General features: G+C 41.4%; 1 protein-coding gene and 1 long non-coding RNA gene across 2 annotated transcripts in view; one reads left to right on the plus strand and one right to left on the minus strand.

Annotated features, from left to right (window-relative positions):
- Window positions 1-9,121, plus strand: part of LOC140708057 (uncharacterized) — an 83,371-nt gene extending 74,250 nt beyond the window's left edge. The window contains exon 2 of the long non-coding RNA XR_013542018.1: window positions 9,017-9,121. This is a non-coding gene — a long non-coding RNA (uncharacterized LOC140708057). The remainder of the gene's footprint in view (window positions 1-9,016) is intronic.
- The window catches only part of FGF18 (fibroblast growth factor 18), a 148,600-nt gene that overhangs the window by 7,934 nt on the left and 114,859 nt on the right, over window positions 1-25,807 (minus strand). Inside the window, exon 4 of the mRNA XM_020793672.3 lies at window positions 24,617-24,723. Coding sequence (XP_020649331.3) covers window positions 24,617-24,723 — 107 coding nt within the window. The remainder of the gene's footprint in view (window positions 1-24,616; window positions 24,724-25,807) is intronic.

The following is a 25,807-nucleotide window of genomic DNA, read 5'->3' on the forward strand; positions in this document are numbered from 1 at the left end:
TGTATTAGGAAATACTGTACAGACATTAATGTCATTACATTCCCTCAGAGCACATATTTTTTACTCCACAGCCTTACTGCACAATTTGTGAAGTGAAAGGGAGATGGAGGGCCGAACCAGCTCTGTCAATTGAGGTGGTAGTGGCTTCAGTAGGACAAGGTTCAGATGGAGGGCAGATCACTCACAGAAGAATATTTCAGAATAATCCTATAGATTGGCGTGGACAAAATCTGTCTTGCAATGCTGCTCAATTGCACTCCTATGATCCCTCACCACTGGCAATGCTAAGCTAGAACTGAGGGAAGCTGCAGCCGACCAACATTGGGAGGACCATGTGTACCATCCCCACCCTAACAATATATGTCTGCTGAAGAAGAGTCACATTGAATAGGCCTTAGTCTGAAGTAGAGGAATATTGGATTGGATAAACTGTCCCTGTGAAGGCAAAGATGCTCATATAGAGGAACATCCCAGTCACTGCTCCCTAGTGCAGCCTCCTGCATATCCAAAAAACCTCTCCTGGGGGTGGATGTGAAAGAAGTAGGGTTACAACATGGCCTCTTTTGAATCACAAACATAATCTGACTATTAAGCCTTAAGATACTTTCTCACTTTTCTTCATTCCAATACACACAGATGGCTAGGTTTATACTGCTTTACTGAATGCCCTTGCAAGCTGTATGCCTTTTGAAAAGTAAGTATTCAGGATCAAATCTTCAAAATATGTACATTATCCATACACCACTGAGAGATGCTTCACATGATAATATCTGAAAAGTCTATGTCCCTCTTTGTGTCCAGACCATTTTCTGAACCACAGTCCTATCCTTCACCCCTGCTGGACGAAGCCCGAAAGGTCTATTCTTTTAAATTCACGATATTCAGTCTCTCAAGGGCAGCGCGGAACTAAAAGAAGTAGCGGGAAACCACCTTCTGGGGATGGGAGGGGGGAAGCTATCCATTTTACAGTCTCTTTCTCCCAATATGAAAGCTTATCCAAGAAAGATCCCATAGGAAACGAAAAGAAAAAATAATCAGGCACCTGCCAGAGCAAATAAGACTTGGGTTTGTTCTGTTTTCTGAGGAAAAAAAGAGAATAAAATATTGTCAGGTGCACCTGCTCCGTCTCATTTCTCTCCGCAATATTCGGAACACCAGGACATGTTGGAGTGGAATACTGTGACATGAAAAGTTTCCTCATTACTCATCATAGCACGACATTAACTTCTTCACAAGGTCATTGATGAAACAAATGCTTAAATATCTTTAAGCAGATCGGATGGTGACCCAGATCCAAAATTACTCTGGCAAAGCCCCCCCCACCGCACAGCCCTTGATGCTGGCCGCCACCCCCCCCCAAAATAAGCTCCAGAGAGGTTCCCAGGGTTCCCGAGCCCATTTGGAGGAGGAGGGGAGAGGAGATCTCACTTCCCCCCACTCCCCAATTCCACTGACAGAGACACTTAGCAGATGTCTCCCATTAAATTGTGGCTGATGTGCACTGGGCCACTACTACTACTACTACTACTACTACTAGTAGTAGTAGTAGTAGTAGTAGTAGTAGTAGTACTACTACAAGAAGGGCCAAATTCATTCTATTTTGGTTTCATTCTGTTTCTCATTTTTCTGCTACTTGCTCACTCTTGTCCTGTGTCTTCATTGCTCTGCTGCAACTGTGTTTTTTTTAAAGGTCCGTACGAAAATTTGTTGGCATTTCTGTCTACATTTCTTGTAATATATACATTATTTTATAGAATTTTGCCTACTGTACAGCTTTCCTAGAATAATCATTGATAGAGAACAGTTTTCAGAGCAATATATGCACTTGGTACATATTTCTACATCATGAAAACTGCTTCTCAAAATTCAGAGAAGAGCCACGAATAATTGTATTGTGCTTTGCTGGTTCATATCCTTGTTGTGTCCATATTTGACAATATCAGAATCTGAACTGCATGAAATTTCCTTCTGTCCCTACCTAACAACTAGTGGCAGAAGGCTTCAAACCAGTTCAGGGGCTCTTTTTCACTGGAAGTCAGGAAATCTCTCTGATGCAGGCGGAAGTCTTGTTGGAGAGTCTTGGTTTGGGAAGACTCAAAAATCACACGGAATGATAAATTTTGTAAGTGCTCATCACCTCCCTACCATGTCCTCCTCTGTAGATTTCTCAGCACCAAAGATGGACAGAAGGATCTCTCTGCTCTCCCTCCACAATTCTGAACACTGGTTTTACTGACTAATCATAGGAGTTTTGAATCAAACATGTATTGTGCTTTTGATATAGTTTCAGTGGAACAGCCCTAGGTTAGACCAGCAGGAAAAAGAGTGCCTATTATTAAAAGGCTATCGGGCAGTTAGGTGATAAACCTGCATGTTACAGCAAAGTAATGAAGGAGATAAGGCTCCAAACACCATAGTCAACATAATACTGTACCAGCTGAGGTGAACAGAGGTTTAAACAGAGCAAGTGTCTTTTCAGAAAGCATTGAAGTACTCCCTGAGTTGTTTGTGTGGAACATTTGGTTAATTATCTCTCCAGCAGTAAATGAGAGACACAGGAGGCAAATCTGGCTGAACATTTGCTGCCCTTATATTTACATTTCTCAAACCGACAGGCCACTCTTCTCAACTTTTTACAGTCCAATTTGGTCTACTTGGAGTTTTATTTTTGCATTTCAGGTTTTCAAACTCAAAGAGGATCAAAAACGTGCACAAATGCTGCCTTCAACCAAAGCCTATCATGAATGTATTTGCCTATAAGTGTGTTTTGCTCAGTTTCCACTCCTTTTTTAAAATCTACAAACATTATTTTTCTATCCTCCACACAATCCACATTTATTTTTTGTCTGTGTAGTCTTTCAGAATATATACATTTTACCTGAAATGTTTTCTAATATATATGTTTCGTATACAGTTTCCCCGAATCCAGTACTTGCATTAACGAAATCCTGTTACTTAGCATAATAAGCCACACTTAGAATAGGCCCATTGAATCAGTGGGGATTTAATCAGTCAGCTCCTTCATATGTTCCATTAATTCAAATGGGTCTACTCTGCTTGCAACTTACTACACTAAAATAAGTCACAATGAGAGTAGGCCCATTGAATCAGTGGAATGTACAGAGGAGTACTGATTCAATGGACCTACTCTAATGTGATTTACTGTGCTAAGCAACACAGTTACAGCCATCAATGCATATATTAGGGAATGTTATGTATAAAATAGCATTTCAGCAGGAAATGGAGGCCTGTTTCAGATCTAGATAAGTGGCTTGTGTCAGTAATGGACTGGATGAGAGTGAATAAACTGCAGTTTATTCCAGACAAGACAGGAGTGCTTCTGGTCAGTCAAAAGGCAGATCAAGGAACAGATGCAGCTGATGCTAGATAGGGTTACACATTGTTAGCTTTAAATACTGTCTCTTCATGATGTAAGTCACCTTAGGTCCTTTCTAAGGAGAAAAGTGGGGTAAAAATATCTTAAATAAATAATAAATGGAAGAATGCCTAGAATAGGGTTTCAGCCTTGTCTTGGTGAGTGAAATGAAGGTTTCTACAGGATTGTGTTTGTCTGCTGGAGCTTCCAGAATTCTGCCCAGAGAATTCCTGAAAAATTCCAGGAGTTTGACTTAAAAAAAAAAACGCTGAATGACACACACCTATTTAATAATGCCACTGCAAAACAACAAGCAACGGGCCCACTCACTCATTTTGTGCATGCAGTGATAAATTGTGTACGAACTGGTGTCCTCTGTGTAAAAGTTACTAAATACTTTCAATTAATCCTCAGTGAAATATCTCCAGATACTTTGAAAAAAAAAATTGCAGAATGTAAAGCTTGATAACTAATGTTCTGCACTCTGCCATAGTAAAGTGTGTGTCATGAAGTCAGTTCTAAGTTATGGCGACCCTTTCCAGGGTTTTCTAGGTAGAGAATAAACAGAAGAGGTTTCCCATTCCCTTCTTGGGGGGGGGGGCATCCTGGGACTGTGCAGCTTGCCCAAGGTTACACATTCTGGCTCTACTCTGGAGAAGCACAGTGGGGAACTGAACTCCCAGCCTCTTTTCCTAACTCAAAGAACTATCCAGCCAGCTTGCTTTCTGACATAAGAAACCACTAAAATCCGTTTCAGCAGGCATTTGGGGAAAACTCTTTTTAAGTGAATTGTTAGACAGGAATTTACCCTAATTAAACTGGAGTGGGTTACAAAATCTTAATTTAATGTTGGAAAAGATATGAGCAAATCAGGGTGTTCTTCCACATGTAGTGATCATCTCCTCTGGTCAGTGCTTTAGAATGTTACTTTCCAAAATAAATTTGTTCTGTTAGTCCTAGTTTGCATCAGAAGCAGATTGTTATCGCTATAATTACCCACTTCTGCAAAGTAACTCAGTTTATTTCTTCATACTAATCTATTACTGTTAAATACTTTAAAATGCTCATTGGTTCCCTCAAGTGGTTAATTCTGTTTATTGCACCTGGAACATACCAGGAAGAACTCGCTGCCCAAATCCTGTTGAATTCTGTAAGCAAATGTGTATGTTCTACTCACGGGCAAATAAAGAGCTCCCACCGTGATTCTCACGTTGGAGGGAACATGCGCATGCAGCAAGCCAGCATGGATGTGTGCTCCCAAGAATCACAGATCTCCATCTGCCTGGCACCTTCCTGAATAAATTCAACAGGATGAGAGAGAGAAATTAACATATCTATACCGGGTTGGCTGCCAAGTTGGCTGGAAGAATTACAGGAGGTCTTCCTTCCATGTTCAGAGGCTGTGTGTCCCTGAAGGCCAGTCACTTTGAACTAATGTTGGAGGGCTTATGGATCTTCCTAATGTACCACTAAAGCATTACTGCCAGTCATAGACTATTGAGACTGATGTGGAATACAGTGGGGTCTTGACTTGAGAACTTAATCCGTATTGGAAGGCGGTTCTCAAGTCAAAAAGTTCTCAGGTCAAATCTGCATTTCCCATAGGAATGCATTGAAAACCATTTGATCCGTATCTGCTCTTTTCCGTCCATAGAAACTAATGGGAAGCTGCTATTCTGCCTTCGACCACTAGAGGGGGATACTTTGTTTCTTTTTTTTCTTAGGTCAAGAAAGGTTCAGGGAAGGCAGGGAAAATACAGTCCAGGCAGTACAGTACCAGGCAGTCTGAAGACTGTCTCCCAATCCACTCTCTAAAGGCTGGGAGGAGTGAGGAAGCAGACAGGCACCCTCTTCACTGGCCAACAGTTAACTGAAAGTTCACATTTTGCACTTTCCCTGCCTCCCACGTGGTTTTTTTCAGTTCTTAACTCAAACAGCAGCCCTGAAATTAAAAGACGCCTGCTTCTTGGGAGGAAAGCGATGACAAATCTTGACAGCATCTTGAAAAGCAGAGACATCACCTTGCCAACAAAAGTCCGAATAGTCAAAGCTATGGTTTTTCCTGTCGTGATGTATGGAAGTGAGAGCTGGACCATAAAGAAAGCAGACCGCCGAAGAATTGATGCCTTTGAATTGTGGTGCTGGAGGAGGCTCTTGAGAATCCCCTGGACTGCAAGGAGAACAAACCTATCAGTTCTAAAGGAAATCAACCCTGAATGCTCACTTGAAGGACAGATCCTGAAGCTGAGGCTCCAGTACTTTGGCCATCTCATGAGAAGAAAAGAGTCCTTGGAAAAAACCTTGATGTTAGGAAGGTGTGATGGCAAGAGGAGAAGGGGACGACCAAGGATGAGATGGCTGGACAGTGTCTGCGAAGCAACCAACATGAACCTGACACAACTCCGGGAGGCAGTAGAAGACAGGAGGGCCTGGCGTGCTCTGGTCCATGGGGTCACGAAGAGTCGGACACGACTAAACGACTAAACACACACAAGTACTTAAGTCAAGTCAATATTTTCCTATGAGAGTGGTTCTTAAGTCAAAATGTTCTTAACTCGAGCCGTTCTTAAGTCAAGACCCCACTGTACATTTTCCTAGGCTTTGCTGATTCCCAAAGGGTCCTTTCTAAAATCCAACCATAGCAATTCTTTCATCTTGTCTTTATGTGATAAAGCAACATTGGACTTCACACATGGGACTTTCTGGCAACCCCCTTAAATGAAGTCACCTTTTCTGCACATGCATTAAGAGCTCTCACATCACAGAAATAACATTGAAATACAGTGGACCCTCGACATACAGACGGCTCCACTTACAGACTTTTCAAGTTACAGACTTCTCTGGCCGCAAAATTTAGGTTCAACTTGCAGCCAGAGAATTGACCTACAGACCAGAAAAAAACCCAAAATGGAACAAAAACGGCCAGTTACAGATTAATCGTTTTTCAATGCATTGTAGGTCAATGGAGACTTGACCTACAGACTTTTTGACCTGCACCCACCATTCCAATATGGATTAATTCCGTAAGTCGAGGGTCCACTGTAATCCATTTCTTGCCATTCTAGCTTTTTAAAAAAGCAGAGGCATTAAAACATAATTTTTCCACCTCAGCTCAAGGAAGTACAGTGGTGCCTCGCATAGCGAGGTTAATCCGTTCCGGATTAACCTTCGCTATGCTGAAGCATCGCTGAACGGGGCAGCGATTTCCATTGGAATGCATTAAACATCGTTTAATGCGTTCCAAATAGGCCAAATACTCACCGTTCAGCGAAGCTTCAGGATGGCCGGCAGCCATTTTCGCGCCCTCGCCTCGCTTAACGAGGGCGCGAAAACGCTGCGCGTGGCCATTTTAGGCCATTTCCCGGCTTCCGGCGGCCATTTTGGCCGCTGAACAGCTGATCGTCGGGGTTCGTTTTGCGAAGATCGGTAAGCGAAACGCTTACCGGTCTTCGCAAAGCGAATTTTTCCCCATTTAAAAAGCGTTGAGCGATCGCATTAGCGATCCGAAAAAACGGATCGCTATGCGATTTCATCGTTATACGGTGCACTCGTTAAGCGAGGCACCACTGTAACATCTTTTCTCCCACTTTAGTGTGGGCGTGTCTACCAACTCATGCCCACTTCATTGTTCTGCCTATGTAGAATAAAGGCCATGACAGGCCAATATAAGCCAAACTGATAAAGCATGCAAGCCTTAAAAGTCCAACTTCTTGAATGGCAGTGAAAGTAAAGACAGAAGTACAGTGGTGCCCCACATAGCAACATTAATCCGTTCCAGGATTAACGTCGCTATCCGGATTCATCGCTATGCAGGGGAAAAACCCCACAGGAATGCATTAAACTCCGTTTAATGCATTCCTATTGGGGAAAAACTCACCGCTATGCGGGGACTCCTCCATCCGGCCGCCATTTTCGCCGCCCGTTAAGCAAGGTCAGAGTGCGAAAAAACTGGGGGCAGCCATTTTGTTGACCCGGTGGCCATTTTGGAACCGCCGATCAGCTGTTCCCAAAATATCGCAATGCGAAGATCGGTAAGCGAAACGCTTACCGATCATCACAATGCGATGTTTTGCCTATTAAAACATCGCAATCTGATCGCATTAGCAATTGCAAAAAACACGTCGCTATGCGGATTCGTCGTTAAACGGTGTGCTCGTTAAGCGAGGCACCACTGTAGTGTTGAGCGGCAAAGGTAGCTTCACTGTCTTTAGAAAACTTGAATATGCTCAGTCCACTAATATCACCATTATGTCCACTGACTGAAATGGAATTTTTTCCTAGGAATCTGAAAAATGTGGAGAGTGTGTTAAGAAGACAACAAGTAATCTAATTAAAGGATCGGGTAGAAAGGATGGGGAGTAAAGAGCAAATAAAAAACATATTAGGATGAGAGAAATTGGCGTGGTTCAGTATGTTGCAATTAGAGAGTTGGACAAATGACTGGCTAAGGAAAAATGGTAAATATAGGGAAGTTACAAAATTTGAGAAAATGATATTGCAAAAAGAAAATCTAGCAGAAAATAAAGCACTGAAAGGTATAGTAAGTAAAATTTACAAAATATTAATTGAAGCAGAGGATCAACAGAATCCTCTGAGAGTTTTATGGGAACATGATATGAGAGAAGTGATAAACACTGAGAGATGGAAGAAAATATGGTATGTAAGAACAGTGAAATCCATGTCTATAAGAATTAAAGAGAATTTTTATAAGATTGTTTGGCGATGGTACCTAACTCTAGAGAAACTAAATCAATTAAATAAAAATTACTCTATGTTGTGCAGGAGGAGATGCCAGAAAACCATCACATATTTTCATATGTGTTGGGAATGCGACAGTGTGTTGAAATTTTGGCAGATGGTATTTGGAGAAATATGAGAAATAACCAAACAAAATGTAGATGTCCTAAAATAGCACTTCTATCAATATTTGATAAGATGGAATATTTGGGCAACTATAGAGTTAATTTCTAATTTAGTCACAGCTGCTGGATTAATTAAAGCCAAATATTGGAAAAGAAAACATAATTTTCATTTAAGTGAATGGTATAGAGAGGTATGGAATATAGCTATTAATGACAAATTAACATGCAATATTAAAGTTTAAAAAGGAGTGCTTAAAAGGCATACTTTTGCAGGAATTTGGGGAGAGTTTATTGATTATGCATTAATAAATGCGAAGGGAGGAGCACCATCGCAAGAAACATTACAATTTTGGAAGGGGAGTGGGAATCCTTGAAATAAAGGAAAAGGTCTAGTTCTCCATTGGTCCCGGTGGGGGGGGGGAGCACTTTGTTTCAGTTTTGTTTGTGTATAATGATTGCATTTTGTTTGTTGTTCTTTTGTTTCTTACAGTATGTTTTGATTTAATAAAAAAAATCCAAACCCCCACCCCCACCCCTAGAAAACATGACTCTTTGTGCTGGGATATCTCTCTCTTTTTTAAAGTTGGAAGGAGAGGAATTCTGTCAGTTTCTAACATGGTAAGGAAAATAGGAAGGAAATCTGACTAGGGAGGGCACTTTTTTTTGCCTGGGGGGGCTTACTGATAAGACATCAAATCAAAGTACAAGTTGCGAACGTACCCCATGCATATACCAGGCCCAACCCTAACTTTAGTATATACCTCCTTTACTCCTTCAGCTCTCACCTTGTACCTTATCGAGCAATATTTCCAGTTGATTGAAGCATCTTGCCTGTGTACAGGCCCACACAAGTACAACTCCTGTTCACTTCTCATCAAGGTAAGACATGAAAAATTGGGGGAGAGGCAGTTAGGGGACCGTGCCTTTACAATGCAGTGTACAGCATCTAGGTCTAAGGACTGCATGCACATAGCCTAATCTTTGAAGGGCTGCACCCACTTCTGCACCTCCTACATACCAACACTTTTCATTTTTAAAATCATCATCATCATCATCATCATCATCTTGGAACTGCAGAGCTGGAAGGAATCCTATGGATCATCAGGTCCAGCTCCTGTCCAGGAGGCACAAGGGGGTATTGAACTCTCAACCTCGGGCTCTGCTAGATGCTTAAGCCACTGAGCTACCCAGCATTAAAAATGTTTTTTTAATATTTAAAACAAAAACATTTACAAACATTTAATTTAAAAACAACAACTGAAGAAGCCCCTTCATGCCCTCTAATGGAAAACAAATATAACTGTTTCTCAATTTTATTTTGACTATTATATTTTGCACTTTTCATCTTATCTCTTGCCAACATCTTCAATTTTTAGGAATGTTGTTTTCCTTTATATGATTTCTTCAATGCTTACATTTGTGGTTTGGATGGTGCGTGGTTATGTACTTTACATTTATTTTATTGCTGTGTAAACCACTCAAGAGTAGTGGCAAGGCCACTAGATGATATGGTCTAAAAATATATAAACAACCAAACAAATGCTTTTTCCAAAAGACTTTACCTCATATGGTGAGGGTATGGGGGCCCAGGGGTGCTCAGAAGCCCTAAATAGCCTCTTGTGCCACTTTCTGGACCAAAGCCTTTTTAAAAATTGGGAGGCGTGAGACCTGGAAAGGGGTTAAGGAACTGACTACACTTGGGCCCACAGGGTCACAAGCAGTCCATGGGCTATCCTATGTGTATTCCCAGCCTATGCATACATTAGCATACTTTGGTCAGGCTTAATAGCTAAATAATGGTATAAAACTATATTCGAATGTTTTACACTGAGAATTTTGAAAGGTAGGCAGCCTATTTGATGCTAAAACAGACAGGAAAGTGATGCAGGGGGAGTGGCGGAGGGACTAAGTTCAATAAATCCATACAGGTATTAGCACTGGATAAATTCAAGCAGTGCCAATAAATCATTAATGCATGTTTTGACTCCAGAAGTACAGAAGTCATTTTGCAGATCAAGAATATGCCCTGATTCCAGCTTAAATCCTTTGGTGGTGATCCACAGATCCTGGACCAGAAAAAAAAAAAAAAACAGCCATTCTTCGCCATGTCCTGCAGATGCCTACTCAAGAGATGATACAGTGGAGCAATACTTAAGTTGCACAGCTCCTGAGCAAGGGGAAATGAAAGACCCATACAATTTGAAAGCTTGGAAGAATTGACTCTAAGTCCATCCAGCCGTTGCTTGCATCAATCCAGCTAAGGAAAGTACACCATTTCCCAAGGCAATCCACTGCAGTGTCAAACAGCTTTGGACCTCATTTCACTCTTCTGGCTCACTGCTCTGGTGCATAATGTTAATTTTAAAAACAACAACAACACCCAGCTCTTATTAGGGGAGACGTTGCCTTTTGGGGGCAGAATGGCACCTCTGGATAGAGCCCAATGTGTTTCTTCACTGGAAGATTTTTCTTGTCTACTACCCGCTGGCACCAAACAGCATTTTGAATAGAATATCTGACATTTCTTCAACAAGCAGGGAGGGAGGGAGGGTAGAACAGCTCACCCTAGCATTGGGGTAATAACAACTCATAAATCTATTGAGAATCTTGGCAGATGGCTACGGGTGTCCGGGAAGATTGCTGAGCTGGAGCTACATCTTTTGCATAATGAAGCCATTGCATCGAACTGTCGTAAGAATCTTCCATTCTCAGCTGTCTGACTCCAAGCCAAGAAACCCTGAAAATATGACCATAGAGATTTCCCGTGGTCTATGCCTTTTCAGCTGCTCCACAGCACTGCAGGCCAGGCCATCCTCAGCAGTAAGTAAATGCCAAGTGTTACTCATGACATGAATTCTTCTTCCAGTACACTGGCCTCTGAAGCTGAAGAACCCTCTGAGAAATGGACTCTGGAGTCTTGGCAGAGTGCTCAGCAAAGATTTTGGAGGGGCGCTGCAACAGTTGAACTGGGGAATGCCCAAAATCTATGGCTGAACTGTATTATAATATTGCACAGTGTTATCATACACACTGGCACATCTTCCCCTGGATGTAATCTCCCTACACCTGAAGTCTTTTATGCACAGCTATACAAAACATGTAGCAATGCTCATTTGTTAACAGCAATCAGGAAGAGGAGGAGACCTCATTCAGTGATAGAGCATTTGAGGACTGCTTTTGCCAGTCTCACCATGCTTTGAGTTAATTCATGGAACTTTCTCTCATCAGTTGTATTGATGGTGATGGCCACCAATATAGATGTCTTTAAACAGGATACAGTTATCAAAAGACACTGGCTGAAATCCAGTTGTGAGTCACAACTAGAGTAGGTCCATTGCATTAGTGGAACTCCCAAAATCCCCACTGATTCATTGGGATTACTCTAATTGTGACTCACAACTGGATTTCGGTCAATAAATCATTCTGGCTATATACTACCTCCAAGATCAGAGGCAGCATGCAACTGAGAAGTGATGTAAATCCGCACTTCTCTCAGTCTTGTTCACAAGATTATTGTGTCACAAGAATGGGAAACCAAAATATTTTCGACTCCAAGATGATGAAATACTTTCATAAGTACCAGTAAACAGTTTTGCATTTCCACAAATGATTTTTGCTGCAGTAACACAAATATTAAAAGAAAAAGTGCAGAACTGCAATAGCTGTTGGTTTGTTTCTTTGTTTTCAAAATCAGGAGCACTGGGTGGTTCTTTGTGCCTGTTTTTAATTATCCTTTTTGGTGATTGCTAAGGGATCCTTTGCCTTCTAAAGTGAAAGGACACTATTTTTCTGCAGAAACATTTTGTGCAAATTATAGAGATTGGTGGGGAAGAAAGAGCTTTTTGTCTTGCTCTCACTCTGGAAATCAGGAATTTTGTGGGGCCTGAGAAGCCCATTTTTAGGTTTCCTGCCGGGACATAGCAGTCTAGATCTCAAAAGTATTTTTCACATTCCTGCAGCACAAAACCAGATAGAGGTAAATATGAAGGGCAGGTTACTGTTGCCCTCAATTTTGCTTATGGTCTAACCCTAGAGGCATCTAGTGGCTTACTCATGAGAAACAGAATGCTTAACTAAAGAAGACTTTGACCTGATCTGACACTAGTAAATCATGCACTAAAGAAAAAAGAATAGGGATTCTCCTTTCTTCAGAGCATTGAAATGTAGTAATGTCTGACCACAACTCTAAGACAGAGATTACAGTAAAAAGAAAGGTGGTGGAAGAACAAGATGCCATATGAATGAATGGTAGCCAATGGTAGCAATCAGGGGGCCAAACACATGATCAGAGGTTAGCCAGTGATGGTAGTGGCAAGTTACACAGACCTTAAGCAAACACCAACAAGAGTTTGACCATGGCTCGTTTAAATGCCTGTCCTGAACAATCTACAATGGATTGAACATCCTGGAAGACTCCCCATTCACCCCCTTTAGAAGAAAGTTAAACCCCTTTGTGATCCAGTTACATTATCTGGAGGTAATTTTCTATGAAGAGTTCCCCTTGGCATCACCAAAAGTACTGAACTGAAGAAGAAACTCAAGCAAGGCATGTGAGTTTTAGAAATGAGATCAGACTTTTCCCCACAGTTTGGCTGAAGGAGCTCAACTCTGACACTCAGAAAACCTACCAGTATCTGTCAGCAAAACCTGAAACATTTTAAAGACAACACCAAGGAAAGATAATATAAAACAGCTTGGTATAAATGGTAAGTATTTACAATTTTGTTCCAACTGATGTCGCATTGATATTTTCTACCAATTTAAACATTTTCGACCTGGCAGTGTAACCAAAATGGTTTTCAACCACAACAGAAAGGTCAGTGTTTATGTGCATTAATAGCTTCCATTTATGCAACTGAAACACAGTTCAATCAGCAGACAAAATGTACAGCCTCATCAGAAAAGATTCCTCCATTTATTTTTATAGACAGTGACAGAACAATTTACATGTTTTTTTTTTAAAATGACAGCTGTGGAGTAAGTAACATCCAACATTTTAGCCTGTTCAGGCTCCATGATATTTCTTTCATGGATGTTGCTGTGAACTAGCATGTTTTACTTCTGAGGTTGTTATTGTCGTTCTGGCAGTACTGATCATTATCCCAAACTTTCCTCATGTTCTAAGACTATCCAATTTGCTTCCCATCAGGAAAAGAAAAGAAAAATCAAACAAAAAAACCAAAAACTGGCTGCTCTATGTGGAAATCTGCATGCAAGATAGTTGGAGGAGGAAACAGTGTCTGGATGAGAAAATTCTTGTGCGAGTTAGCTGGAGGTTGACAAATCATTAAGGAATGTGCGTACTGAGAACCAGCCAAACCATGCATCTCATTGCAAAGCATGAAGCTGAAAAGAAGCATCCTTTTCAAATGCCCATCCAAAGCATGCATCCCATTGAAAACAACAGAAGTCAGTATCTTCATTTGCCTGTCCATTCTGCTGCACATTCTACTGTTTATCAAATTTACACTGTGATTCCAAAAAGAAAAGTTATCTATGGCATAGTACTAAGCTCCTCTGGGTATCTTAATCATGAGGTAAAAAAATCAGAAATTTCTCAGAAATAAAAAGATTGGGTTCCTCTGTACTCTGTCACGTGGATGCTTACAGAATACATATACTGCACAGATAAAACAGTTTGAGACTCCTTTCAATTGTCATAGCTCCATCTAAATGAATCCGGTGTGGTTTGTAGAACTTAGCATTCTCTTCCATGGTTCAGTGGATGGCACCTGAGCTCTTTAGCATTCTACAATTTTAAGTACTGTACCAAATTATAAATGCAAGGATTCCACAGAATGGAACTATGGCAGTTAAAGTAAGATATCTGTGTAGTGTAGATACTCTTAGTATTTGCTTAGAAACTATTCTTATTTACAGAGCATAACTTGGACAACATAGCATCATTTCCCGTGTGGTATATATTCCCACTTCTTTATCACATGACCAACATCTTAGATCTAGATTACTTGAAATATTCCAGTGAATGGGTTCTCTATTTCCTAGGCAAGATTAGATATATTTCTTCACTGTTGTATAATTTGATGTGTGTCTGTGTGTGTATGAGCACACAAGCATGCATGCTAGGAGCACATTAGACACAGTGGATTATCGCCATCCTATTGCAAAGGCTAACTAGTCTCTGGGTGACCCTAATTAAAGTGTTTTGTTTAAATACACCCCTATTGCCAAAGAACCTCCATGTTACACCTACAGTATAAACAATCCCAAATTCTTACTACTTTGTGAAGAATGCTCCTGGCAGGAGTTAGTGTTAAAAATGTAGCCAACATCATCTTTGGCATGAAGCAACAATTTGTTTGTGGTCCTCCAAAAAACTGCAAAGATCCTCGCCATCTGGTATTACTGTAGTAACTCTCTGGTAACATGAAATATATTGGCTTGGAAAGCAGTTATCTCACCAGAAAATCTTAAAGTTTCTCAGCGAAAAACCTTGCTTCATCTGTTTTCATTGAATAGAGAGTTCAACTTCAGACCATGTGGAGTGAGTGACTTATGCGCTTCAGGCCTTAATGTGAGCAGGGGGAAAAATACCCATGAAAGATGCAGGAAAGAGTGGAAAGAATAAAACATTTAGAATTCCAAAGTTATCTCAAGAAATAATGAAAATATTAAGGTGATTTCCTGGATGGTTTAAATTTCAAGTGCTTGTAGCTTCTAAAGAAATCTTGAACAGATACAGTAAACATCGGGGGAACTAATGTGGTGTGGGAGCAGTGCACTGCATAATATAAGCTTCATTCCTTTAAACACATTGGCATAATATTTTAAAATAGATGAGTGAAATGAAGCTAACAAGACAAAAAAAATTCTACCACCATAAGATCAAAGAAAACATCCATATGCCTCATGGCAATGGGGGGGGGGAAACTGCCATGTAAGGCATTATTGTTGGGGTGTTATTCTCTTCAATTCACTAAATTTGGACAGCCACCCAAAAAGAATCTGTTACACCCAAAATTCAGAAGTCTCAGAGACATAGTCAGGGTTTGATATTCAAAAGGCATAGCTGTGCATTCTGAAGCAGATGCTTCACACGTTCCTGAAAACTGTGGTTCCCAAACGTGGGACCGCAGATGTTGGTGGACTACCAAGCCCCAGAAGCACTAACCATTAGCTGTGCTAACATTTGGGAGCCAGTGACTGAAAATAATACAGCCATATATTATGTAAAATAAGTGATTCTCCATGAACTCCAACTGAGCCATACAAATTATTATGCTCCTCTGAATCCCTTCTTAGCAGAGTTCAATAACAGTCCTATCCTGAGTCTCAAGATAGAATAATTATTGCCACAGCATCCTGAATAGAATGATTATAGGGCTGGTAAAAAAAATTCCTGCACGTGGTTTAGCAATCACATTATTGATTTTGTTGTAAGTCTCAGAGATAGGGTGATGTACACCTGTTAGAAAGTAAATGAATACATCTGTATTGGCCTGGTCTGGCCAGTTGAGGCCTACCGAAGTGGGACACAGACCTCTAGATACAACATGGGACAGGCAGTGGACAGCATGCAGGAGAGATGCTTTGCTGCACAAGTGTGAGGGAGCCCCTGAAGGGCAGCCAGAGGGAAAAGCCATAACCAAAAACTAGGAATGAGGACATGAATAGCAAGACTCCTGCTGTAGGACCACGGACAGCTCCAAGGTAAACAACTTCCTGCAACCACTACAAGAGCCAAACTGATGCTGAATTGGTGCAGACTTTCACACATGTACTGTACAAAGCCTTGCCTCTCTCCTGGGCCACCTTCTGCCCTGGAGCCTACCATCTGGCACTCATTGGTTTCTTGGGAAGCTGGCAAGACTAACCGGGCAGGGGGGAAAGGGAACTAGTTGCAGCTAGGCTTGTTAATGAGATTGTGTTCCTTAGGAGGGCTTCGGTTGCCTGCTCTCATGAACTGACCTGCTGGCCACTGGATTTGTACTGCTTCCACTTTCATCTGGGTGTCAAATGAGTGTAACTATGATCTAATGCCAGTTTTTTCCAGGATGGTACTGCAGTCTGTCCTGTCTCCCCTTCCCAGGTTCATTTGCAGTTGATCTTACATCACCTGCTGGCCACTGCATTGCAACCTAAAATGAAATCTTTGGAAAGAACCGTCCTCCTTTCTCAGAGTTTTCAGGAGGCCATAGACCCAATGATGCTCATTAAGATACTGTGTAGACTATACACAGAGGAGAGATCACTATTCCCACAACAGCTTCCACGCTGTGAACCAGTGATGGTGACTAATGATGGTCAGAGATGTGAGTACAACATATTGTGTAGATACTGTAGAAGATTGCTATTTAAAAAAATGCTGAGAAAGTATCTCCCATACTGAGTCAGATCCAGAAATGGGAACATTTGCATATTTGAGATACAGTGCCTCGATTCCCCAAGCTACAAAGCTAGAGGCTTGGGCCATTCTTGGAGTTGTGGTCCAAAAGTAACTTTGTCAACCTCTGAGACTCAGACTGTTGGCCTATCTATTTAGACACTAATCCCGTCCACTCTGCCTGGAGCTCTTTCATAATGTGGAAGAAAGACATATTTTCCAAATCCTGAGATCATTTCAGCTAATCGTACAGAGGCTGAACCTAAGACTTTCAACACATAAGCATGTATTTAATTACTCTAGTATGGTTTACAACATCAATTATGTTTAAAGATATCCCAAGACCATCTGCTTGGTTAGCTTCTGTGGTGAAACATATCTAATTTATATGTGAAAGAGGGTAGGTGAAGAAATGTTGAGTTAAATAATATTTGTTCCATTGTGATTTATAAACTACTGTATCCTGAAGTTTCTAGGAAGCCACAATTCTAAAAGGGTTTTTTCCCTTCAAAAGAAAAATGAATATTAAAACATGTATGTGACATTCCTTCTTTGACGCCCGTGAGTATCACTGGATTATACAGATGTTGCTGAAACCTATTCACTCTGCAAAACTGAGAAGAGTTGCTCGCAGTTTTGCAGGTCCTTCACAGCCATTACTTCAATTATTGATTGCACTGAACATATACATAGCGTGAGAGTGAGAACTAATACTGCAATCCTATACATGGTTTTACAGATTTTAGATGCCATTGTGTTAGGCTTAAATACAGTTTTTGCAAATTATGTTCTCCTTGGGAAAAGTTGCCAATCTCTGCCTGTTCTGGGCTCTGAAAATCCCCTGCTGTCCTGAACTTGCTGCAGGTTTGTTTGTTTGTTTGTTTTTGCTTATTAGTTTGTTTTGCATCTCATTAAACCCACTTTTATACTCCTCATTTAGTAATTCCAGAAGTGGCTGCTTAGGGGAACATAAGAAGCTGCTTTAAACTGAGCCACATCATTGATCCATGTGGTCTTGTTCTGTTGACAGTACAGTGGTGCCTCGCATAATGGGCGCCCCGTTTAATGACAAATCTGCATAGCGACGATGTTTTTGCGATCGCTTTTGCAATCGCATAACAATGTTTCCTATGGGGGATATCGCTTTGCGATGATCGGTAAGCTGTTTCGCTTACCAATGTTCACATAGCGATGTTTTTTCCCCATCTGATCGGCGGTTCCAAAATGGCCACCGGGTAAAACAGGGATGGATGATCGGTAAGCTGTTTCGCTTACCAATGTTCACATAGCGATGTTTTTTCCCCATCTGATCGGCAGTTCCAAAATGGCCACCTGGTAAAACAGGGATGGATTCCTCGCTTACCGGGCAGCTAAAATGGCCGCCGTATAGAGGATTTTCACTTAAAAGGTAAGTTTTAAGCCCATAGGAACACATTAAAGGGGTTTCAATGCATTCCTATGAGCTTTTTCATTTCGCATAGTGACGAATCCGTATAGGGATCATTTTTGCTGCACGGATTATCGTCGCTATGCGGGGCACCACTGTAACTGGCAGCAGTTCTCAAAGGCAAGATGGCTCCCTAGCTCCACCTAGAGATACCAGAGATCAAACCTGGGATGCTTTACTTGCAAAGCAGGTGCTCTACCCCTGTACTACAGATCTGGACTCTTAAGTGGTGTTTAAAAGTGGTTTCCTTTTACTCACAGATGCTACCATCCTCTAGTGGGACTTGCATGAACGTACACTGAGGTATCAATGAGGCACAGAAGGGAATCAAACTCCCAACCTCTGGCCCCACAGCCAGATACCAAACCCACTGAGCTCATATCCATCAGTTCTTATGGAGGAGTTGACTCACAAAATCCCCACTGATTCAATGGACCTACTCTAATGTGACTTACTACACTAAGCAACAGGATTTTAGTCAAATATTATCTCAACTGAGTAGGAGAGAGTGTGACCAGGTGACCTGCATGTCTGTGGAGTCATAGGGCAACTGCAGGCTAGGCAGTATCTCTTGAGTCCAAGAGGTGGATGATGGTTTCATCTGTTGAGACACATGTCCAGGTGCTAACCGAGTAAGAGCAGCTTGAATGTCTAAGTTCTTCTGCTTCCAGATGGTTTATTTTAAAATCAAACTTCAACTATGTGGTCCTTCAAATAAAGGGCACTTTCAATAGGGCTCTGTCCTCTGGTAGTCCTTCAAATACATGCCTGTAAAAAAAGGGCAGGGTTGGAGACATGACCACCATAACACAGAAAGCTGGCTGTTTGGACTGACATTCACCTCTTGTCAGTCCAACCAGAAGCCTGGAACTCTTGATGGTGTGTCAGACCTGACATCCAGCCTGCTCCTGATAGGTAAAGAAAGATGTGCTTTGTGGTCCAAACTCAAAGATTGCACAGAGCCTTATCTTTAAACAAAAAAAAAAGTGCTTTGAAGTCTTTACAGAGCTCCCTCTGAGGAATGAGAAGTGAATCAGACCGTAAATGTGTATCCCTGTTCAAAGATCCAAAAGTGCAAAGGTAACAAAAATCCCAAGTGTTGCGCAGGGGAAAATGTTATGTTTTAATAACAAAGAGGGGGTAGATATTGTAGTCTATTTAAACTCTATTCAAAATGGAATAAACGAAATGAAATATAGCCTTGACCTTGACTAGCCTGCTCATGTTTTAAAACTATTAGCCTTGTCTACACTAGCTCTCTTTGCAATGTTGGCTGATTTGGCTACATTTTTCCTGTTAATGTAGACCAGCTGTCTGTACACATGGAACACAAATATACAATAAACAGATTTAGAACCCCGTCTGTAATATCATAGCCAAATCTAACTGCGAAGTGACAAACAATAATGAACAAGAAAATGGAGGCGGGTGGTGGAGGGACCAAGTTGGGGAAAGAATGAAATTCAAGGAGATTACATTCCAACATCCAGGAAACGCTCCTCTGGAAGGCTTGGCAGAGAAAAGTTGGTGGAGATGTCAATTAGCCTTGATGAAGGAAAGATGGAAGGTAGGAGAGTCTGCTCTTTGAACGTCCAAGAAGAAACACGCTCACCAAGGGTACTCCCATCAAACCAGCTCCGAGGTAAGTAGCATGCCCCATTTCTGAAATAGTTAACTGCAGTCAGACATTCCCATCTGAGAATAGTAACAACCTGCTCTCATTTGTAATACCCTTTGTAGATGATTATATGAAACAAAGATTTTAAACTCAAACCAGGTTTTCAGCTGGGGAAGAATCCCGAGATGTTCGCTAAGAAGGAGAAGAAAGCCAGATGGCATCTGGTGGTATAGTTAAGGGTTACGCAGCTGTGTAAGTCAATAGGAAATGAGCTGGGGGGGTGGGCAATCACAGCGCATGGTTTCATTATTGGCAAGCGAACACTCCAGGGTGATTGCAAAAGAGCTTTATGGGGCTTTTTCTCTCCCATGGTAGACTTAAATATTTGTATCATAACCCAGGCACAAACTTGTGTCTAGGGGTTTACTGGCTGTTTAGAAAGCATTTGGTATATTAAAAATGCAGTTACTCAAGCTGTTGCCACAGAAAAAGCTGAAACCTATGATACTAATTAAAACCATAACCTTTGGTATCACTAATATTTTTCCCCTTCTCTCTCTCTCTCTCTCTCTCTCTCTCTCTTACGTAAGAAACTGTTAATGTGGGCAGTGCATCTGAGTTGGAAGGATTTCCTTCCAAAGCAGAACGTTCATACAGCATCTCTCCTGGACCAACCAAGGTATAGTATGGACTTGTCAGCAGCTGGGGCACGAAAAGGGTGGAGAAGATAAGAATCATATGTGAGATATGTGTACATACATAATACACACATGCATACATCTATGAATAAATTGATGCATATACACATTATCCATATGAGTTAGACAAATTATGATTGAGGATAGAAACAGTGTTGGTACCTAGAACAGACCTCAGTGAAATGAATGGGACTTACAACAATTCCCATTGTTTTAGCTGATCTGCTATGTGTACAACTAACACCGAATTTAGCTCAAGGAAGTTGTTGTTTTTGTGAACTGAAACTGAGAGGAATAAGACTTTCTGCTAGAAATGTGCACTAGCACCAGATATCTAGAACTCCATTACACTCAACATGAATGCTATATAATCATTATCTTCCCCTTTTAAAAAAAACACAAAAAGGCAAAGCTCAGCAATGGTAGCTTGACCTGAAGAAAAAAGAAGTTTTTCTACAGATCCCGGTTCCAGGCATGAGTGGTGTGGACTAACCATGTCCCCTCCCCAAGAGAACACTCTCTCACTCAGTTAAATAGTTAGTAGGCAAGGCAGCAGTCCTATGGCCACCTTGGCTAGACCTCCTCAGACAGACTGCATCTCAGCCCAGCAAGACAAGGATCGGTTGCGTTTGGCTTGCAGGGCTCCTGCATGTACGCCTCTCCCTCTGCCATGTCCTTCTGCGGCGATGTCTCAGGAAGACAGGCCTCTGCCATGCTTGTCAAGACAGTGTCCCAGAAAGCTTGCCCTATTGTTGCAAGGGTGGGGGATTGGGGCTCTAGAATACAACCACCGGTACTGCTGTTAGGGATGCCATAAACATTGCTAGTTTCTTCCTGCTCTGTGTGACCCCCTCAGTGCTGGCCAGACCATCTTCACTAGCTACTGCTGCATGTGATGGAATGTTAGCTGGCATTGCCCCCCCCCCACACACACACACACACCTTTTGTGGCTGCTTAATATCCATTGCCTGCTGTTTAATTCAGTTGTTCCTAGATAGGATTGCTAATTTGTCATCCTTACTACTTCCAGCAAGTGGTGGGGCAAGTGTGGCTGGAGGGGCAGGGGTGATTTCAGCGTCACAGTCTGAAGCAGTGCCTACCTTAGCCCTCCATTTCTTCCTCCTGACATCAAATGTATATATACTTGAAAGGGAGTTCCCATCAACCACAAGGCTGCTTTGCACAGGAGAGATTTGCTAGGAATGAGGACTGGGGGATAAATCCTTCCTTGAATATGATGGTGCTGGATGGATATGGAAGGCAATTCTGGTGCTCTTCATAAATCTCTTTCCCAACCACAAAAGCAGCAGCACTGAGTGCTGATGCCCTCCTTGTCTTCTCTGGCACATTGGCTCTTTGGGAGAAATGTGCTGCCTCCATCATCTTTTTTGGCTCCGTGCGCTGGCTGCCCTGGTTGGATTCCACAAAGAAGTCACTAGAACATATCAGAGGTTCACTCAAACCTGTCCCACCTTGAATCATAGGCTTCTCTGCCATCTCCTTATTTATTTATTTATTTATTTATTTATTTATTTATTTATTTATTTATTTATTTATTTATTTATTTATTTATTGCATTTATATGCTGCCCATCTAGACATAGTCTACTCTCCTTGGCAGAGACACAAAGACGCGGTACTGCTGCTTGCAGTTCTTTCATAGTGTCAGCGCTAAACAAGGCCGCTGGGTGATTATTTTGTTTGGGGCACTCATAATAGCAGTTGTAGGCTGTCTTTTTCCACCCCATCTCCCACTCCTCTCAGTAGAAGCTGCTCCAGTGGGTGCAGGCAGCATTCCTGCAGTCTTCCCCAAGTACCTATTTCTTCTACCCTATCTGCATACCACCTGCAGACTCTACCCAAAGAAGAAAAGGATCTGATTAAGCTATAGCAGAACACAAATCCTTGCAATGAAAACCACATACATATATATGTATGGAGGGCAGCCACACAGCTCACAAATCTTATTCTCCTGCCTGATATACCCCAGAGGAACCTAAATCTACTAAAACATTTTCTGTTGACTTAAAATGCATTAATCTACTAACCCTAAATCTTATTCATAACTATATTGAATAAACAATGTACAATAAAATGTAGAGAATGTAAATGTAAGTTAAGGGTTCAAAAAAGGACACAGAGAAAACTACAGCAATGTAGGCTTGCACCGAAGCATATCCTAATAGCAAATGCTCAGCTTTTCAATTGGAAAGAACCAATGTGAAAAGATACGGCATTATTCTGTGAATTCTGAATATTCCGAAATCCAAAGGCACATCCATATTTTCTACTTCTATGAAAAATACTAAAGTTATTCCTCACTAGAGTTCAGTTAGTGGAATTGAAACATTTCACAATGGAGTCTGAACAAAAGAAACATAATTATCCTATACATCTACTGACCAGCAGTTTGCAATAGGTGTGCTATATCTGCATCAGCTGCTATTTGTACCTGAATATACAGTCCCTCATCATTTCCAGTTTTAAGCTTAGAAACATGTCTTGATAACAGATCGTTTTTAGAATACACTGATGAATATGGGCAAATCAGCTACCCATTTCACCACTCCTAAAGTATTAGACAACCCACATTGGTTGGTAAGGGTTGGGTCTTTTCTAATCCTGCATATTATGCAAGAAGTAAGATTTGGGTTTGGGTTCCATAAATAAGATAACAGCAGAAATGGTACAATAACAAGAATGACATGCATTTACTGGGTGGCCCTTGGCAAATCTTTTTTTTATCTCAGTGCTTCCCTCCTCACACAAGCACATCTATAATATGAAGATAATTATACTGACATACCTTACTGGGTTGCTAAAACAATTATAGAGTATGCTGACTACCATGAAAATTGAAAGGACTGCATAGATTATTATTGTTAACTGAATTTTTATCCTGTTTCTCCAAGTCCTGTTTCATTATGGTTACTTTATCTCCCAGCCATCTTCCCAGGAACCCAAGAAAGTTTACATGGTTCTTTTCTTCTCCACCATTCATTTTCCCCCTCATAACATGACTGCGAGGTAGATTAGACAGAGAGACAATGACCAACAGAAAGTCATAGAATGAATGTCATAGCTGAATGGAGACTTGGATCTGGCTCTCCTCATTTCTAGCCTGACACTAACCACTAGATTACACTGTCTCTCAGGCTAAGTATGATGGGCTTTCCCAACCAAAGGGTCAACAACGCTGTCTCGCCCGGTGCACCTTCACCACCACCGTTATTCTATGACTATTTGCACATATGTATAAAATATCATGTCGGTAGGTCACAGTCTGTCCAGTGGGCATCAGCATAGACGGGAAGAGTCAGTGTTCCTGCCACATTTCAGGCACACAACTGTCTTCTCAGAAGTAAATAACACCACACTGCAGCAATTCTGACACATGGCTTCTATCTGGAAAGCTCTAGTTTTACTTGACTAAAAAACTAAATTCACTCCCACACACACACTCCCCCAACTCCAGTGGTCATGTCAATGCTTTACTTTCTGTCTAGTAGGCAGAGAAGGTGCATTTCATGTGTGTTGAATGAACTGCCTCCCCATCTGCATCAAATTTCTAGGCTTGCCAGCTGTGGAGTGGGATGGGGGGGGGGACCGTGGAAGCTACAAGAAAGAGTGAATTCATTTTAACCTGACACCAGCAGCAGGTAAACTTTTTTCTATATAGACAAATGCAAGGTAATTTGTTGCATGCTTTAGGGAGGAAGGGAGTCAAAAGTAATAAAATAGTCTTGTAATGATAGAACTATGAAACCCATCTATAATAAGACTGCAGTATTAATTTTACGGCATTATGATTCCCCCACTCTTTATTTTAAAATACAAAACGCATTGCCAAACTCCTTAAAATGTTTCCATAATTTTCATTGCTTGTTTGTTTAAATGGCCATGATAAGAAAGAGCTCTATCACGTAATGCAAACTCTCTGTTGTTTGGGAGAGATATACACATCTTTTATCAATTTATGCAACTGTAAAATGGAAACCTGTGTGTACCCAAAGAAATCAGTAATAAAACCCCTGTGGTTAGCCACAGTACTTAATTTTATGGGTTGGGGGTTTCTTTTTCTTCTTTTCTTTTTCTTTCTTACTTTTTTTGTTAAGTGAAAGGCATGAATGCTGTAAGAATTCCACATTCCTCAAGTCCTGCTTTTCATTTGGGGTTGACAGGCAAAGTTCAGAACACATCATTATGGGGGGTTCACAGTCACTGCTAAAGGTAACACTCATATTACAAATGAATTAATAGAAAACACTTACCTTCCCTACCAGCTTGCCTTTCCTGTTCATGCAAAGGTAAAAGTCTGTCTCTTTCCCTTTGATCCGGACTTGACTGCCAAATGTGTCTGTTTCCACTAGAAGCTGGGCTTGTAAAGGAAGAAAAGAAGAGGAAGAAGAAGAAGAAGAAACAAAACAGGCATTTAGCAGACTGATCACAGAACGAACGAACGAACGAGCGAGCGAGCGAAGAGGTTCTCCAACACATTCTGTCAATCAGAGAGGTGAGACAGTGTATCCTTGCTGCATCATTGAAATAGGAAATGGGGATTGGGGGAATAAGCCAAAAGAAAACACACAAGCCCTCAAGGATTAGCTATAATTATGGCTACTACGTCAACACAATGGCAGCATCATATTCCAGAATATTCATAGACAGATATGTGAGATACTTTCATTGCAGTTAATGGAACTCTGTTGAACTGGGAATATACTGCATTGATGCCATAAAACAAACCACAGCCATTCAAAGTAAGTGCCATCTGGCAACCCGTGACTCCAAGATTGCAATGTGCACCAAAAAAAAAAGCAATTCCATCCCTTTTAGGTCTTTCTCAGCCTCAATCCAACAGAAGGAAACTTAATTCGATTTGGGGGAGGAGGAGGTTCCTAATGCAGTTATACTGCACTTGTGCAGAAGGGGAGGAAAGAGGTTTGCAGGAGACCTGGCTTTGTCATGCCGCCAGGTGTGGCAACTTGATTCAGGCAACCCTACAAGGCGGGGGACCACTGAACACACAGGAATAGGCTCCTTGGTAGTATAGCAAGATTATTTGTTTTTAATTGTTGACCCTACCAGGGGAGGAGAGGGAACCCTCCTGGATCCATCACCAGGAGGCAAGTGTCTCATAGTATCCAGGAAGGATGGCTAAGCAGACTGGAGTTAATATTTCCCAGAGTGCACTTTTCTGAGAAAGTCTCAGAGACTCCCCTTTTCTTTTTCTCCTACCTTCATCCGGCAAAAAGGTGGTTGCTTTCTGGAACTGTCCTTTATCATTTTTTGTGGCTCTCCTCAGGCAACAACAAAGCTCCTGGCACTAGGCCCGAGGTATCACAGAGGATGCAATATGACCACCATGTTGCCAACATGAATTGGAGCATCAACAATAACAAATGAATTCATGCAGGACAAAAGAAAGATGTCACCTTATGCTGATGGTAACTTCCATTCAT

The sequence above is a fragment of the Pogona vitticeps genome, chromosome 1, assembly GCF_051106095.1.
Source record: "Pogona vitticeps strain Pit_001003342236 chromosome 1, PviZW2.1, whole genome shotgun sequence".
NCBI classification, from domain to species: Eukaryota; Metazoa; Chordata; class Lepidosauria; order Squamata; family Agamidae; genus Pogona; species Pogona vitticeps.